Below are 19,995 nucleotides of genomic sequence, written 5' to 3'. Positions count from 1 at the left end.
TCCAACAAATTCTGCTTTGCCACGACAGTTTAATGTCATTATATACGAATTTAATGCCAACTTGAATGAGTATTAAGTGGCATATTCAGTCAGTGATCGACCGATATGCTTCCCTAAACACAAGGAAATGTTTTTAAAGGAAAAATTTCGAAATCGTTGAAACTTCCTCCTTATTAATGAAGATATCAGTTTATATTTCGACTTTATAAAGTACCCTGACATTATAATCAAAAAGAGATGATATTTTACCAAAACCCATAATCATGGGTAGAGTGGACCGCTGTCAGTGTCTCTCTTTCCCAAACAAAAGGAAATGATATTAATTTGATTGACCGTTCTCAAATGCAAAATGATACCGAGAATGAAATCGGTCGCTCGCTTTTCCCATTCATTTACAATTGTAATAGATTAAGAAGAACTATCCAAAGGCAGCTGTACTCGGCAATGAAGATTCAATAAACTTCCGCTTGTTCAATAAGTAATATAACTACCACCCTTGTCCCTTACCCCGAAATACTAGGTATCGACCCGAACGCAACCCAAAGAGATTTTTACAGCATCTGATTGATGTAATCAATCGAAACTTAATTATACAATTCGTAAGCCGTGAATGAATGGGAAAAGCGAGCGACCGATTTCATTCTCGGTATCATTTTGCATTTGAGAACGGTCAATCAAATTAATATCATTTCCTTTTGTTTGGGAAAGAGAGACACTGACAGCGGTCCACTCTACCCATGATTATGGGTTTTGGTAAAATGACATATAATGTATAATGTATAAGAATCAGAACTAACTCAGTACTAACTGCAAACAGAAAATGTTACACAGACTAATAAACATCGCGACGTTTCTGTTGCTGTGGTGTTCAGAGATAACAAGAGGACAGTACGTGATAACGATAAGCCGGAATGAGGTTGCCAACATTTACTGTTACTCTACCATGGAACAAACTAAGTTCAGAAACACTTCCAGGTGATTAGTAATTAATTAATTAGTAATTTACTAATTAGCTATTTGTTTATTAGTTGATAAGTTTACTTTAGGAATGATCTATAAGTAAACCTTACCAATTTAGCTATCCATTAACTTTTCAAATAAATTATCGTTCGGTCATCCTTTCAACCCATTTTTCAACCGTAAATAAGGATAACGATATCTTCAGAGAGTGTTTGCCAGAACCTGAAGTTAGACCCCCAATAGTAACAGAGAATAGTTGTATGACTAAAGTAGACTCCACGAAGGACCTCCCACTGAAGATTACCTGTCAGACTGCAGGAGAAAGTCTCAATATTAGTGTTCTTGTTATTCCTGAGATCGCCCCTAAATCAAGGTATCTGGTAGTTATGATTAACACTCGATATTTGGTGTGTTAAAACTTAAAACAAGTAACAACTTAGAAAAAACTTAGTATTAGAAAGTAATAGTCTGGTCAGTTATGGACAAAATCAGATCAAAATCTGCATTTCATAGTAGAGGGCTGACAATTTTTTTGGGGGTTCTCAAAGGTCTTTAGAACCGAAAAAACTTCGGAGCCCTAAAATTCAGACTGGGAAAATCGCCCATTTGGCCACGCCCATTTTTGGTACCAAAATGTCCAGGCGCAATCTGAGTGAAATATATATAACGTCATTCCTAACATGTTAGGGGTCTAAATCTATGTATTTTTGCACGACGAATCGATTGGCAAGGTTCTTAAAGCTCTAAAACACTTATTTTTTGCAAAAAACTGAATAAATAGTATTTTACGCGCCAAATTTTTCAGTCGCGAATGATAAAAATCGTTCAAAATCGATTTCCTGACATGTTAGGTGTCTAAACCCATGCATTTTGCACGACGAGTTGATTGGGAAGAAAATTCAAGCCCTAAAACACTTCTATTTAGTGGAAAAATGAAGAAATCGTGTTTTATTTGTCCCAATTTTGAAATCAGAATTGGTTCAAAAATGTTAAAAATTGAATAGGGGGAGAATCCGTTGGATTTGAAAGGCAATAAGGATTTAGCAACGGAATGTGGTAGTTAGGACCCCTACGAATATATTTAGACTTGTCCCCAATTTTTATCTCACGGCAACACCACCTTTTACCACTTTTTACCACCTTCTTACCACCTTTCTGGTTTGCCAAATATCTTTAGTTGTGAACGTCGTAGAAGGTTGCAAATTAATCGAGGATGTTTATCTCATCAAGGAGAAAAACCTTTGTTAGAAAACTTTTTACGTTGGACAATCAGCCAATTGGATAATTACCAATTAGCTAATTACCAAAACAATTGAAAATTTTTTATTGGCTCAAAATGATCGATATCAATTGAAACACGGATAAATGTAGTTTTTAGAAAAATTTCGAACGTACTGGGCCTCTTCTTTGCATCTATAATTAGAATTTAGACTGAGTTGCACTTTTTGTCACTCTTGCAATAGGCCGGAAATCGGTATTAGGAAGCAAGTATAAATATACCTTACAACATCCACTGTGGCTTTTTTGTATTGTGAATGCGCATGCCGCTTCGTTTGCTATGCAAGATACCTCAAATCACTCTCATATTATTTCATAGTTAGGGTCGGGATAGAGTAGGAGGTAGCATTCAGAGTTCAGAGGTTGCTAGAAATAGCTAGACTCAGAATGAACTGGTGGTAGCTGGGTGGTGCTGACATGGAGGTTGCAGATCGTAGTTAAATCAAATGAAGTTCTTATGAAAACGGGGAACTGGGAAGCTAAGGCTTGTTAAGACCCAAATGATGTTTGAATCTGTCCTGATAGATCCAGTGAAGAGCGAGCAGCGAAGAATTATTTGGTCACTGACCTAAAGAAGAAGAGGGCTAAAGTCTAAACAGACTCATCTCGATCACTAAATTGGGTACGGGAAGGTCTGTAGCCGTGATAAGAAGATACCATGAAGTTATTCATGTGGAAAAGTGTTTGATTCAAGGGTTTGGTTGGATCTGAAAAGGCTGTGTCAGTCTACCTGTTTTCATCAAAATCTGATGAAAGGCTGTTAAGCTCAGGACGGTGATTTTTATTGGTCGGATAGCTGTACCTGGTCGCTTCCAGCCCACCCTTGTCGCTTGGGTATAAGTTCTCACCTCACCTCTTCCAAAAATACCTGAGCAGGAAACCCTCCTTCCTGCTCTTCTTTCAACCCAAACACAATCAGGTTCCTGCTCCTCTCCTCCTCTGCAGCCACAATTTTATCTCCTTCTTCGACGTTTTAATTTTGCAGACTATATCACTTCCACTGTTCTTTTGCAGTACTCCTGTACTGTAGCTCTGTGTCCCTGACTCCGCCGTGGTTTGCACTGCCCTTCAACTTTAAGTAACTTTAGCTCCAGCACTCTTTGGCCATTAAAATAACTAACTCCAATGTAACTTCGTGAAGAGCTATGTTCTACTACCTCCATGCTAGCACCAACCAGCTACCACCAGTTTATTCTAAGTCTAGCTATTTCTAGCAACCTCTGAACTCTGAATGATACCTCCTGCTCTATCCTGACTATGACATAACATGGGAGTGATTTGAGGTATCTTGCATAGCAAACGAAGCGGCATGCACATTCACAATACAAAAAAGCCACAGTGGATGTTGTAAGGTATATTTACACTTGCTTCCAGTACCTCCCTATAATACTGGGCCTATTGTAAGAGTGGCAAAAAGTGCAACTCGGTCTAATTATAGATCAAGATGCAAAGAAGAGGCCCAGTACATTCAGGTACCCGGTATAGATTGGCAAGATTGATAGTATAGAGAGGTTTTAATCATTGCAATCAATAAAATTATAGTACAGCAGGTAATTCGCTTTGATCTCAAATGGTCCTTTTAGTTTTGTGCTGTTTCTTTATGTGGAATTTGATAAGGCTGTAATGTAATTAATTATGAAACTCTTATATTGTGTGGTTTACCTTTTTCAGGTTCAGCCCTTTCCGCTTAGTTATTCATAATTACTAAAATAAGCCGAGAAAAATGTTCGTAATTCTTATCACGGCTCCAGACCTTCCCGTACCCAATTTAGTGATCGAGATGAGTCTGTTTAGACTTTAGCCCTCTTCTTCTTTAGGTCAGTGACCAAATTCTTCGCTGCTCGCTCTTCACTGGATCTATCAGGACAGATTCAAACATCATTTGGGTCTTAACAAGCCTTAGCTTCCCAGTTCCCCGTTTTCATAAGAACTTCATTTGATTTAGCTACGATCTGCTACCTCCATGCCAGCACCACACCAGTTCATTCTGAATCTAGCTATTTCTAGCAACCTCTGAACTCTGAATGCTACCTCCTACTCTATCCCGACCCTGACTATGACATAATATGGGAGTGATTTGAGGTATCTTGCATAGCAAACGAAGCGGCAATACAAAAAAGCAACAGTGGATGTTATAATGTATATTTACACTTGTTTCCTATACCTCCCTATAATACCGGGCCTATTGCAAGAGTGACAAAAAGTGCAACTCGGTCTGATTATAGATTATCAATCGTTTTGGTAATTAGCTAATTGGTAATCATCCAATTGGCTGATTGTCCAACCTAAAAAGTTTTCTAACAAAGGTTTTTCTCCTTGATGAGATGAACAACCTCGATTAATTTGCAACCTTCTACGACGTTCACAACTAAAGATATTTGGCAAACCAGAAAGGTGGTAAGAAGGTGGTAAAAAGTGGTAAAAAGTGGTGTTGCCGTGACATAAAAATTGGGGACAAGTCTTATTATGTTCATAGGGGTCCTAACTACTATTTTCTGTTGCTAAATTCTTATTATCCTTCAAATCCAACGGATTTTCACTTTTCCCCTGACCAGATATTCAATTTTTAACATTTTTGAACCAATTCTGATTTCAAAATTGGGACAAATAAAACACGATTTCTTCATTTTTCCACTAAATAGAAGTGTTTTAGGGCTTGAATTTTCTTCCCAATCAACTCGTCGTGCAAAATGCATGGGTTTAGACATCTAACATGTCAGGAAATCGATTTTGAACGATTTTTATCATTCGCGACTGAACAATTTGGCGCGTAAAATACTATTTATTCAGATTTTTGCAAAAAATAAGTGTTTTAGAGCTTTAAGAACCTTGCCAATCGATTCGTCGTGCAAAAATACATAGATTTAGACCCCTAACATGTTAGGAATGACATTATATATATTTCACTCAGATTGCGCCTGGACATTTTGGTACCAAAAATGGGCGTGGCCAAATGGGCGATTTTCCCAGTCTGAATTTTAGGGCTCCGAAGTTTTTTCGGTTCTCAAGACCTTTGAGAGCCCCTAAAAAAATTGTCAGCCCTCTACTATGAAATGCAGGTAAATATCCATAACTGACCAGACTATAAGGAATTGTTCTCAAAACATTCATAGTCCTTGAAGATAGTACAAAAGACTAGTTAGGTACAATTAAACAGTACAATAATGTATAATGTATAATGTATAATGTATAATGTATAATGTATAATGTATAATGTATAATGTATAATGTATAATGTATAATGTATAATGTATAATGTATAATGTATAATGTATAATGTATAATGTATAATGTATAATGTATAATGTATAATGTATAATGTATAATGTATAATGTATAATGTATAATGTATAATGTATAATGTATAATGTATAATGTATAATGTATAATGTATAATGTATAATGTATAATGTATAATGTATAATGTATAATGTATAATGTATAATGTATAATGTATAATGTATAATGTATAATGTATAATGTATAATGTATAATGTATAATGTATAATGTATAATGTATAATGTATAATGTATAATGTATAATGTATAATGTATAATGTATAATGTATAATGTATAATGTATAATGTATAATGTATAATGTATAATGTATAATGTATAATGTATAATGTATAATGTATAATGTATAATGTATAATGTATAATGTATAATGTATAATGTATAATGTATAATGTATAATGTATAATGTATAATGTATAATGTATAATGTATAATGTATCATGTATCATGTATAATGTATCATGTATAATGTATAATGTATAATGTATAATGTATAATGTATCATGTATAATGTATAATGTATCATGTATAATGTATAATGTATAAGGTATCATGTATAATGTATAATGTATAATGTATAATGTATAATGTATAATGTATAATGTATAATGTATAATGTATAATGTATAATGTATAATGTATAATGTATAATGTATAATGTATAATGTATAATGTATAATGTATAATGTATAATGTATAATGTATAATGTATAATGTATAATGTATAATGTATAATGTATAATGTATAATGTATAATGTATAATGTATAATGTATAATGTATAATGTATAATGTATAATGTATAATGTATAATGTATAATGTATAATGTATAATGTATAATGTATAATGTATAATGTATCATGTATAATGTATCATGTATAATGTATAATGTATAATGTATAATGTATAATGTATAATGTATAATGTATAATGTATAATGTATAATGTATAATGTATAATGTATAATGTATAATGTATAATGTATAATGTATAATGTATAATGTATAATGTATAATGTATAATGTATAATGTATAATGTATAATGTATAATGTATAATGTATAATGTATAATGTATAATGTATAATGTATAATGTATAATGTATAATGTATAATGTATAATGTATAATGTATAATGTATAATGTATAATGTATAATGTATAATGTATAATGTATAATGTATAATGTATAATGTATAATGTATAATGTATAATGTATAATGTATAATGTATAATGTATAATGTATAATGTATAATGTATAATGTATAATGTATAATGTATAATGTATAATGTATAATGTATAATGTATAATGTATAATGTATAATGCATAATGCATAATGCATAATGCATAATGCATAATGCATAATGCATAATGCATAATGCATAATGCATAATGCATAATGCATAATGCATAATGCATAATGCATAATGCATAATGCATAATGCATAATGGATAATGTATAACGTATAACGTATAACGTATAACGTATAACGTATAACGTATAATGTATAATGTATAATGTATAATGTATATTGTATATTGTATATTGTATATTGTATATTGTATAATATATAATATATATTGTATATTGTATATTGTATATTGTATATTGTATAATGTATAATGTATAATGTATAATGTATTATGAATTATGTATAATGTATTATGTTTTATGTATTATGTATAATGTATAACAACAGGTATAATACAACAGTGTCAGCAGACGATTCCCCCTTTTGGTGTCTGAGCGAACTTACAAGCAGTGATATTAGTGCTGGACATCTTCTTTCCCTTACTTATACTGGTGATTAGTTAATTAGTTTATTAATTACTGCTGCTTTTAAATTAACTTTATCCTTAATTTACTAACATTTTAATTTAAAATATTGCTCCATCTTCTCTCAGTTTCACTAGTCACTCTCAAAAAAGGTTTTTTTAAATGAATTTCTCCTAAGTCCTAACGCGTTTAAAGTTATAAGTTATATAAAAAAATTTAATAACTAATAAGTTATTTAATTAAGTAACTTAACTCGGCCAATGAAACGCTAATATCTTAGGTATGAGAGACGAGAAAGAGAGAACCCAGTTCTAACATTTTTATTTAACCTCAGGTATTAGAGACGAGAAAGAGAGAACCCATGCCAGTTCTAACATTTTAATTTAACCTCAGGTATCAGAGACGAGAAAGAGAGAACCCAGTTCTAGCATTTTAATTTAACCTCAGGTATGAGAGACGAGAAAGAGAGAACCCAGTTCTAACATTTTAATTTAACCTCAGGTATGAGAGACGAGAAGGAGAGAACCCAGTTCTAACATTTTAATTTAACCTCAGGTATCAGACACGAGAAGGAGAGAACCCAGTTCTAACATTTTAATTTAACCTCAGGTATGAGAGACGAGAAAGAGAGGACCCAGTTCTACACAGTAACCCTGCTGCCCACCTGGGAGTTCACACTAGGTCGACAGTTCAGCTGTAACAACACAAACTACACACTAAACCGAGTATACACGTGTCTACAGTTCGTACCAACAGGCTGGCCCAGCTTCACTAACTGTACCACCCTGCATAAAGTGGGGATCACTATTTTTGTGGTGTTGGCTTTCCTTACTGCGTACTGTGTTATGTGTGTAGGTCTCACTAACTTATTACAGCTGTGTAGGAGAAAGAAAGTTTGAGTTGCTTTTCTGATTTGTTAAATGCTACACCTTACTACACCTTACTACACCTTACTACACCTTACTACACCTTTATTAGATAAGTTACCTGAAGAAGGTGTTGAAATGCTGGAGTAGTTTTTTTTGTGATCAATTTTTTGAATGGTTGAGTTTCTAAAATGATAACATCTGATAAGCAAAATGATTTAGAGTTATTACATAACAACTGTTATTAAATTATTAAATTATCAAGTTTAAAAATCGCATCTTCACGCTTTTTAACGCTTTTATATAAGATGAGACGAATTTATTGATGAGCTCCGTAAACACGATGAGGTCGAATCAGGACTTTCACTAATATTTCACAAATACTTAACTAATCAAGATATTTCCTATTTCAGATCACGTACATTGTCAGCTGTAATTAACAAGTGTAATATGATTAATATTTTTAAAAGCTTGGTTTAACTGTAGGAGTACTGTTCAACACCACTCTAAACAAACATTTGTAATCTGCATTCAATATTCTAATATTTATTTTACTTTATTTACAAAACCATCTTGTAATGTTATTTTTACCTTATCTAATTTATTATATTTTATTTTCCGTATTGTCACTGTTGACTAATAAAGCATCTGAAGGCCGTGAACCTTCTTTACCAGTACAGGAACCAACTTTTGGAAAGCCTCTGAGCTGACACTTTAAGTTTATATTAACAGTAAATTCCGCCTAAAGATGATGTGAAGAATGAAGATGGCCTATACCTTGTATTTCCTCATATTGACAAATCCCGATCCGCCCCTAAACATCGAAGTGGAAGTAAAACTTCCAACCAAATGATTCCCAGACACTTTAATTAACAGGAGTCCTAGAGACCGCATTCCCCAAAGGCCTAATTAAAGCCACCTCCTTAACTGGTAACTTCTATTGGCTCCCCGATCGGTACCAATGACCCATGGATTAGTGAGTCACTTCTTCCAATTCCACTCCAGCCATCATAGAATCGACTGGCCTAACTGAACACTAAAAGAGCCTGACCGCCTATAGAGGCCCCTGTACGAAGGTGCTGAATTATAGTTCCACCCAGCAAATTACCTGACCAATCACATGGCGCCGTTCTGGTAGTTAAGATGAAATAACGACATTTCTGGAGCATGGCACCTAGCCGGGGGAACGAGCGGGAGGGATGACCAACAACTGAACCCAATTGAACATAGTTCCCACGCAGTTAACAGGCACCCGATCAGCTGAATTGGGTGACCAATCAGCTTAAATCCCAAAACGACAACTGAACCCAGGTCATATCACAACTGCACTTAAATTGGAAATACGACAACTGAAGTCTGAACCCAACGATCGGACTTTCAGTTTCTCCTTCTTTGCAGGGGAATGTGGTTATTATAACTATAGAATAGACACACATTTTAAGCACAATAGAAACGCATAACCCTAGGGTATAGCCAGTAATAACTGAACTATGAACATAATAAAATAAGATGCTAAGTTGTGATAAAACTAAATACAATAAAGAAATCGATCATTACGGGACTAAACCGGCTCTAATAATCCCACGTACGTATAAGTTAAAAATAATAAAAAATAAAACTCGTTCAGTGAGTATATTTCTGTTATATAAATGATAACAAATTCTTCGTCTGCTTTGAAATCCTGACTTCAAATTCTAGTAGGACGTCGCAGGAAGTCACTTCACCTGCCATAACTGGCAGCCACAGTAGGCTACTCGCTAACCAGCCAACGCACCTCCTCCAGAGTTAAGTCCCTTAGGTGGTGATTCACCAGCCCCATCGTATGTCCCAGATTAGGTACTATCAAGTCGTGGTCGTCCCACCGAAATGATCCGGTCAGCATCACCACGATCACCAGATCAGCATTTAGCAATGCACTGTGCCGATACGTCTGAAACAGGATCTCCAGTCCTGCGTGAATTTCCTCAGTATACCCGCATAGCCTAATATTGCTATCAATAGCCCCGATCTCAACTTTAAGAAATCGACAATATGGTTATCGACCAATAGCGTCAGCGTCTTCATTGGCCCCAGGGACTCCATGTCAACATCCATATTATGTAGTCGAAAAGTAACAAATTCTATTCAATCAAACAGGTAAGAAATGAACAACCCAAGCTATATCAAAATATGAGCCCCTAACCCTATATACACATAATTACAATTGGGCTCTCCATAACAGGATCACGCAAAGAGGGATCATCGGCTGACAGGCCGGATTGCATTAATTAACTGCTCAAAATAAGGTGAAACGGGAAACGGACTTGAAACCCTACCTGTCCCTGATGGTAATACACAAAACACTTGGCGGAATAACTGTTAATGAGACCATCGGGATCACATCTTAATCAAGCCTACACAATTGAGGCTAATAGATACATTATACAAAATACTAGTGGTGAAAGTGAAACAAATAACGAAATAATTACGAAGAGTGAACTACGTTAATTTTAAACCTTTAAAAAAACGATATAACAGAATGTTTCTTTCGCATTGTTTCCCCTTATGTATGCCATTGTATAACTTACGTGTTTACCCACCGCCCCCCCCCCCCCCCCCCCCCCCCCCGTTGATCTGCAAACTAACTCCGCCTTGTTATTTAAATCTTACAACATGTTATAAAATAAACGCTGTCGAGCACTTGGCTCTGCCACCGCAATTTTACTTGAACTTTATTACCGGGTAAGTAAGGTAGAATAATTATATTATTAAAGTATTAAGCATAAGTTAAACCACTATTAAAGAGCGACGCCGTCAGATGAACGAGGAATGAATTATACCGTTAACGATGCCGCAAAAAATTAGAGTAAGAGCGAAGTAATTATACCGTTAAACTTAACGATGTCGTCAGAGGGACGAAGACTAAGTTAGACCACTATTAAAAAGCGACGCCGTCAGATGGACGAAGAATAAGTTATACCGTTAATGATGCCGCCAGAGCTAGTGAGAATAACGCCGTCAAAAAAAGGACGAAGTTATAATTTATAATTAAGCATATAATTATAAGACCTACTCGGTAATAAATATATATGATCATAGCAAAACCACGTCATCCTGCTTGTGCCTTAATGATTGTAAACATAACAAAGCATAACAAACCTACAATATAATATGACGGCAGTTATCTTGTCTGTCTCCTCATTTATTAAAGATTATTCCTAAAATTTAATTCAAACTCATCAGGCCAACTAAACAAAGCTTGACACTTAAACATAACTTCTCAGATATTGGAGATATTACTAAGACTAGACCCCTACACCACTCTCATATGGCGGGGCGCCACCAAAAAAAAGTTGATAGTTGTGAAGATGGCCTATACCTTGTATTTCCTCATATTGACAAATCCCGATCCGCCCCTAAACATCGAAGTGGAAGTAAAACTTCCAACCAAATGATTCCCAGACACTTTAATTAACAGGAGTCCTAGAGACCGCATTCCCCAAAGGCCTAATTAAAGCCACCTCCTTAACTGGTAACTTCTATTGGCTCCCCGATCTTAGATGGCAAGTACGTACGGTACAGGGCTTTAAGTACGTACGGTACAGCTACTTTTAAAGGTACGTACGGTACAGGCACTGTAAGGTACAATTTTTTCAAATTTTTTTCCCTACTCTTGCCGAATAGAAGGCAAAAAGATCGTAGGGAATAAGTAATCGGGTTTGGATATATGAGGTGGCCCGACGGTCCTACGATGATGACAAAAGTCTGCTCCTTCGCAATATAGACCACTCCCCTATAATTATGTGTATAAAAGGAGTCTATTTTGCGCGCGCGACGCTGGTTATGAGTTAATTAATTACAGGCATAGCAACCAGTTTTTGGTGCTTGACGACTGTTACAAACGGATCAATCATCAATATAGGTGTTATTTGTGTGAAACAATCTTAATAAATTACCGAGTGATAAAATTCAGCAAGTCAAAACAAATAAAATTATGATGTCAGCTGATAAACTCGTGGCTGTGGGCTGATTATTTAACAGTTAATCGACACTGAATGGTAGAAAGCATTGGAATACATAGTTGAGAACAAATGTTACTTCACAGTTACATTTAAGAAGCAACTATAATATCAAGATTGTGGTATTCTTTTAAAGAATCCTATATCAAATAAAAGGCTCGAAAGTCGATGGTGCTGTGATGTGTCGAGTAAGAATCAAAATGTATTAGTTTATGTTAGATACAAATAATAACTAAGACGAGACAGCATATTTTATTACAGTCAATAAGTTGGCATACGATGCAGTAATATGACGTGACATGATACGCATATCGTTATTGTTAACACGAAACAAAACCGCGCAAAGTATGAAATGATCTACAACCAAACCACATACAGATCGACGGCGACACCTCAGATGCGCGCAGGATTTTTTCCTTTTCACTCTTTTGAAAAAAGGCAATAGTGAAAGGTTATGAATGGAGGTTTTTGCAGAAAAACGTGGATTTTGGAGAACGAGATAGGTGGGTTTAAATATGTCGTGTGTTCGTTCGTTACCATGCAACGAAAAAGTTGGGCGCGCGCGAGGATTGCTTGCGGAGATGTGATGTATAGATAGCCTGTGATCTATGAATGCGCGGCGCGACTGTGTATATGATGCATGTAATGTATAATATTATTGACATACGTTGCATGCCACTTTTCGCGCGCGAAGCGCGCGCCGCCGAATTATCTCTGATATTGGGATACGAAACATGTATCAATAATATTACTATTAGGTAATACACCCAATTTGTACGTGGCACGCGTAGTGTATTGATGTGTACACGAGTATAGTTTACCTTTGCTGATAATTTCTTGAATTACAGATACAAGTTAAGTTCTACGGCAATTGAACTGAATTTCAAGTGTTTCCCGTATTTGATGCATAATTGATCAATATTATTATCATGAAGATTGAAGTGAGCTGATTGGAGCTTATAGTTATACTTAAATTTATAGTAAATGTGAAATGGAAATCTAGCGTCCGCCAAAACGAAACAACGGGCGCAATTCTTGTTCAAGTTCTGCACGCCTAATATAATATAAACGTTTATTACATTGTACATGCGCCAAACACCACTCTGGGATACAATAAAGTAGAACAATTAAATTGTATTTGTATGCAGTAGGGAAATTTGATCGTGCGTGGTGTTACCGCGGCGAAATTCTTGTTAGAATCAACTTCAGTGAATTACTTGCAATTTTTTATTAGTATTATCATCATAATTTTTGATACAGAACTAGAAGTCGAAAATAAACACACAAATTAACCGGTACTACACTACTACTACTTGTAATTATCGTTAAACTCAAAGCTTCATCCTTTTGTTGCAGTATACGAACACCAGCTTTTCAGCTAGCTCAGGTCGCAACCTTAATCTACGCTTGTCCATTGCTATCAACTGGATTTGTACCTTTCAGCCTACTTTATTAAGTACGTACCGTACAGCTAATTTAAAGGTAACTAATTAGAGGTGATCTCTAATTATTTGAACGAAAACTGGTTTCGTGAACCTACCTAATGTTCCCCGAGATAATTCAAAAAGCAAAATAACTTTCGTCCAATCTTTCTAAAACAATATAATTATATATGTTTTAAAATGATCTTTTGCGTCTATTGAAGTTTTTGCCTTTTTCCCAAAATATTATTATTTATTGAATGAAAACTGCTGATTGAACGAAAAATGTCGTTTATTCATGAAAATTAGGTGTAAATCAGGAATGCAGCTTAACTTAGGGGAACAGGGCCCATAAATTATATGTTATACATCGTTGTAATCTCTACCTTCAGAAACTACGACAAAATATAAAATAGAAGCGTCACAATCGTACTGTTCACTTATAGTTATACGCAACGAGATATCGCGCCTAGATCGGACTTAGTTTCGTGCAAAGTATTAGTAATAGTAATAGTTCTCAATTTGAATTTAATATCATACGGGCATTATATCTTGTCCAAACCCAGGATGCACTACATGAAGAATTCGTTGTAATTTTGTTTGAAAAGCATTAATACAAAATATAAAACTCACCATGATTAATTAAGATTGAATTGAAGTCTGAGTAACGAAGCGGAACTAAGAATATTATTCTGAATGCATTCAACAATTATTCCCTAGCTTTATACTCCGTTAAAGTAGATTTATTCGGCTCGGCCTAGTTAAAATTCTGCTTGATTATATTTTATCTCGACATGCTGATCACACAGAAATATTCTTGATCAAAAGATAATCATCATGCTACGAAATAATACAATTATGTAGCTTTTAAACTATCAGAATACTATCGGTTATATTAGATATTTGTGAGGTTAAACAACTAAATACAAGCAAGATGACAGACATCTTTTGGTCCGGATCATTCTAGCTAGCTTGAAAACCAATCTGCTTAACTTTAACTAGTGAGATAGGCGGTAACTGTACTTACATGAACTTACAACTTTAACTGATTAATCTCTAAAACCAATTGATCGAGAATGTTAACATACGTTGAGGTGACGTGGTGTTTTAATGACGTCATCATGTGCTATGCGTGAGAAATTATGCAGAACTGTTATGCGACTAAGTTTCAGTTATTTATACTTGTCATCCTAGTTTAATCATTATTCACAAAATATTTGAATATAATGATGTTAAATATTGAAGATAAAGTAGGATTGATAATACAATTATACAGCTTACAGTCTCATCACTGGAGCTATATCTGCCGTTTTCTGACATAAGTAACATTTTGGAAATTTCGGGTTTTTGGTCTAACTTTTGTTTTTGGGTCAAGAACTATCCCTGGGGACCACATTCGCCGACCCCTCGAAACCCCCTTTTTGGAACCCCCTAAAATGAAAAAAGTCATTTTTCTGAGAAAAGTGCTTAAGTAACATTTCGGAAAACGGGTGCCGTTTATTTCAAAAATGGTGACATTTCGGGAACTGAAAATGGTGGCATTGTTTTCTACGTCCAAAACTGGCCTAGTGACGGCAATTTGGTGATCGTGGGTCCTTTGGCCTAAAAAAACAATTTATTGCACTTAAGCTGTAAGCACTTTTGTGAAAACGAGCTCGTTTTTTTACAAAAGTGCTTAACTTTAAGTGCCATTATACTTTTAATTAAATGTTGATTCTGTCAACTGAAGCTATATAATCGGTACCTACAAATCTAAATTTTCACGACAGATCGATTGGTGATGGTCATAAACTTCAGAAACGCTAGCTTCGCCGTCAAAATTGCCGATTTGTCAATGCAGAACCTTTCAAAATATACTTCAAAATTTGCTTTAAAATTTGTATTCTCTAATCAGTTGAGACTGCAGATTTTTAGCTTGCCTGACCTAAATGAAGCAAATTGCTATTGCTGGGAGGAAAGATGAGAACGTAACTTCAACCTGGGTCAAAGCTATAAGGTATTTTTCTGAAGGGAGAATTGGTGAAAGCCGGGAAATCATTCTGTGGGCAGACAATTGCTGGACGCTTTTCACTACGTTATGTTCGCTCATAAACAGCCCTGACCTCGGGCTTGACACGATAACAGTGAAATATCTGGAGCCAGGCCATACGTTCATGAGCGCTGACTCGTTCCACCATAAAGTGGAACTGTTCATCAAACAGTGCGGACAGCTATATACTTATATAAATATGACTTGAGGACTTTCATGGTGCAGTGGAAAAGGTGGGTACTGCTGTTTCTATGGCCTGTTTGGACTTTCATTCTTGGCCTATAAGGTCATATGGGACAAGCGTCAAGCAACCGCTGCAAAACAGAAAAACCACTGCTCGAGAAGGTGAAGATTATCAGGTTTCAGCGTGGCTCGGTCCAAATGGGATGGAAATCAGAGCACAACGAAGTTTTCTTCCGTTCTGCTCCATTTCTGCGGCAGAAAGAAGAGAGATTGATCCGGTTAGGTATAATCATACCTTTCCCACAAAATTAATCACGGGGTATAGCAAGCGCTAAAAAGAAAGATATAGTTCAAAAACTTTGTAGACTTATGAGCCCTTGATTTTTTTCGTCAAGTTTTAAATATAAATAGATATATTCTCGATAGTATTGCCTGAATAAATAGTATCTGGAGAGAAGATTTGTAGGATAAAATACTTGAGTAGGAACAGTGTGCCTCGTGACGTGTAAAGCTGTAGGTACTTCGCACGACAATAGCTGGATAACGCAACATATTGCTCACACAACTTCTTAGCTTATCAATTACAGTGAATGGGATATTGACTTTGAGTAGGGAATGTTAGGACATTATTGGATCATGGGGTATAAAGTATAAATAGCTCATCGCATGTAATTGTAATACTCAACAAGCTAGTATATTTTTACTACAAGCTAACAAGAAAAATGTTTCATCCTTTTATTTTGTGCTCGATTGCGATAGACTCGGCCTGGGTCAGCTGCCTTATAGTTATAGAGCGAAACATATTTATTCATTTCTATAGCTCATCTTATATATAACCTCATATTCACGCTGTTTTCAATCTACCTTTTTGTTCGTATTGATTCGTGATCAAAGGGACAGTTTCAATATTCCGTATTATTACAACCTGTTCCTGACCATAAATTTTTCTTGTACGATTTTAAAGCTTTTTTCAAGTATGAGTGTTGTTCCTTATAAAGTTATAACATGGTGAACACTAACTACTAAGTTTTCTGCTTACCTAGCTCATAGGCTTCCTCAAACCTGTACATCCGCTAGCTGAACGCTTTATTCAAGAAAATGTAAAATCAGTTGTGTCATAGTTTCTTGTTATCATCTATCTATCTACGATCTAGCTCCGTGATATACATTGTATGGATTTTTATTTGCAGATAACGATAAAGGTTTTATTGAAATATTCCCTAAACGATACTTTTACTGCATCAAAAAACATCAATCACAACCAAAGTTATGGAAAGTCATAGCGTAAATTGTAATGTGAGTTAGTTATGACGTATCATAGAGCATGACAACGCGCGTTGCTAATCTGTTCTTGCTCGCGCACGTGCAATCTTTTGATGTTGCTAAGCAACGACGCTGTTTACCTTTGGTAAAATAACGCCATTATTCTAACATTTATTTTACCTCACTTTCGACGTTAATTATAAAAAATCTAAAGCCTTAATCAAAATTCTAAGAATGCTATGCCTATAGCCTATTCCTATCTTTTTAATTGTACAACTCTGCTAAAAATGGCGAGGTTTCAACTCCATTTGCGAGCTGAAATTTGTCACGCCAGAGGGTAATTTGTACGTCAATTTTCATTGTTTTTTCTTTTATGTCCCCGTTGCCGGGGGGAATTCGTCAAGTTTAAAATATATTATAGATAATTCGCAAAACCTTGGCCTTTATGAAGAAAGGCTCATCTGAGTTCTTAATTTAATTTCTAAAGAAAGAAACTTATTTATTATTATATATATACTAGTGTAACCCGGCCTACGGCCGGGATTTCACTGCCGCAGTTAAAAAGGGTAGGAGTAATTACCCGCTGAGTCAAAACCCGGATTAGGCGAGCAATTGTATTCGGAGTGCCCTCACGTATCCAATAGTATGCTTAAAAAATAGTAATTCTTAATCAATAATCAATAGAAATTAACCCTGCACCACACCAGCCTATCATATTTGTGAACATGCATTACATTGTCGTATGAAAGTATGAACTCTCTCTACAGTCCAAACAGACCGTTTGAGCACTCCCTCCCCTAATAAGTTTATAGTATCATATGACCATGTAATATATACGCCATGCAATATATACGCTACATATGCAGAGAGAGAGAGAGAGAGAGAGCTAGCCCCGTAACTCTTGCCGTTCTTCTCAAGCCATTTTATGTAACATATTTTGTGGTACAAAACCATCAATTAAACCACTTACCATCGGCCGATTTAAAAAAAATTTGCTTATGGGCTTCATCAGAGTTTTGTCGGGACTATACCGAAAAAACCAGTCCCGTAACTATTACCGTTTTTTTTGTATAACCGTTCGGAAATTACACACAGACACACAGACAGACACACACACATTCTGGTGTTATTAAGTTGATCCCGTACTATCACCAATCGACTCTTTGTCAAAGCAATTAGCGTCAAAAATAAAATGCTGGTAGAATTCCGATTCGAAAACAAAATTGTAATTGTATAAGGAATTGCAACGTTTCATTCCCGCTCGTTGCCTTTTTTTATAATCCGCTGGGGAGAAAAGAGTGTTTTGGTGTTCTTAAACCATCAGTAATCAATTTGTCGTAGTTCCCTCTAATGTTGGTGCACCTTTCTCAGAAAACGAAATTTTAAATTTTTTTTATTTCAGCGTGTCCCAATATTACAACCAGTGTTTCATCACAAGGTATCACAACAGTTTCAGGCTAATTTTTCGTCTTATTTTCGATGACCAATGGCAATGGTTTGAACGGGTAATTTTCACCAGAACATGGAGTTTTTGCAGATGTGGCTGTACTTAAGCATTTTTCTAAGAAATTCAAACTATAATTTGTGATTTTGAGGCACTTTCCGAGAAATTAGGATGATGAAATTCCTTGTCATAAGTCTCAAAAGTCGACAAAGCACCTTAGAAACATAGTGGGTGCAGTTTAAATAAACAGCAGCTAGCCCAGAGCAATTACAGAATTGAAATCTTTAAAGTCAAACTGCACAAAATGAACTTGTTACTTAAGTAATTTTGTCAGAAAACCCATTTTTGGATGATATGACTGATGAGGTTGCATCACCATAGGTAAAGCGCGTGTTATTCTTATAAAGGGGAATAATATGTGAAGTATAATAGCAGATCCGGCACTGAATCTGATTGCTGATATCCCATTTGTCCACGCTTACTTTGGCTCAGAGCCAAATTGGCTCTATAAGTTCCCACGCTTATTTTATAATGTACCCCTCTGATGATCAATATGTTAAAAAATATTTGGCTTGACAGACATACAGACATACAGACACACAGACATACAGACACACAGACACACAGACACACAGACACACAGACACACAGACACACAGACACACAGACACATAGAGACACACACATCTTGAGATTATTAGTATTGATGTACCCTCTGATGAACGATAAAATGTTAAAACAATATTTGGCTTGTGAGTTGCAGAGCCCAGATCTGCTATATAGTTTCTTGCTAAGTCCCACGACCTAAACCTCATTAAACACTGAACGTATTACATTTACAGCTCGTATATCACACTGTGTGATTTGTTGTAGGCGTCTCCGTCAGCCCTGCCTAGCAGCTTGAGCTAAGACAAAGTGATCGTGTGATTATAACACAATCACACTGTGAATGCTGTTCAGGACTGTTAGTGTTGGCTCATTGTTTATGTTGTACACTGTGTACTTTACAAACAATAAACTAATATACAAACACTAATTTAGTTGCGCCACGTAAGTGTTTTGCACATCCATTAACTCTTCTTATTCGTTTATATTTATAATTATATCGACTGGTGACTAGTTTTTCAGTGCGGTTTTATCATTGGCTTAGCTTACATGCCCTTAGAGGGATGGAACACCTATTTATCAATTTCATTTGCTACTAATGCTGAGACTGACGTAATTTTGAGAAAATGTAGTTATATCTTTTGAGGATCTTTTATTTTTTGAGACAGCTACCAATAATAATTAAGTTTCTAGGATTGCTGTTTTCAGAGTAATACAACACGCTCACATACTTGAACTTCCGTTTCCAATTGTGCTAACTTACATGAATGGAGGTACTTGGCTAAACGCCAGCTTGTAGCGATCAATTGTTTATTATATCCCATTAAGATTACAATTACTATTATTTATATTACACATTATACTATTATTAT

The 19,995-nt window shown here is 35.3% G+C and overlaps 1 protein-coding gene across 1 annotated transcript; it reads left to right on the top strand.

Annotated features, from left to right (window-relative positions):
• The first annotated feature begins 821 nt into the window (after window positions 1-821).
• LOC134824217 (uncharacterized) lies at window positions 822-8,765 on the top strand. Its single transcript, XM_063835993.1, has 4 exons — window positions 822-975; window positions 1,166-1,333; window positions 7,237-7,340; window positions 7,923-8,765. The coding sequence occupies exons 1-4, from the start codon at window positions 944-946 to the stop codon at window positions 8,210-8,212; spliced, it is 594 nt and encodes a 197-aa protein (XP_063692063.1). The 5' UTR covers window positions 822-943; the 3' UTR covers window positions 8,213-8,765.
• Window positions 8,766-19,995: the final 11,230 nt, after the last annotated feature.

This window comes from Bolinopsis microptera, chromosome 12, assembly GCF_026151205.1.
Source record: "Bolinopsis microptera isolate Bmic1 chromosome 12, MBARI_Bmic_1.0, whole genome shotgun sequence".
Taxonomy (NCBI): domain Eukaryota; kingdom Metazoa; phylum Ctenophora; class Tentaculata; order Lobata; family Bolinopsidae; genus Bolinopsis; species Bolinopsis microptera.
The sequence above is the reverse complement of the archived record's forward strand: the minus strand, read 5'-3'. Positions and strand labels throughout refer to the sequence as shown.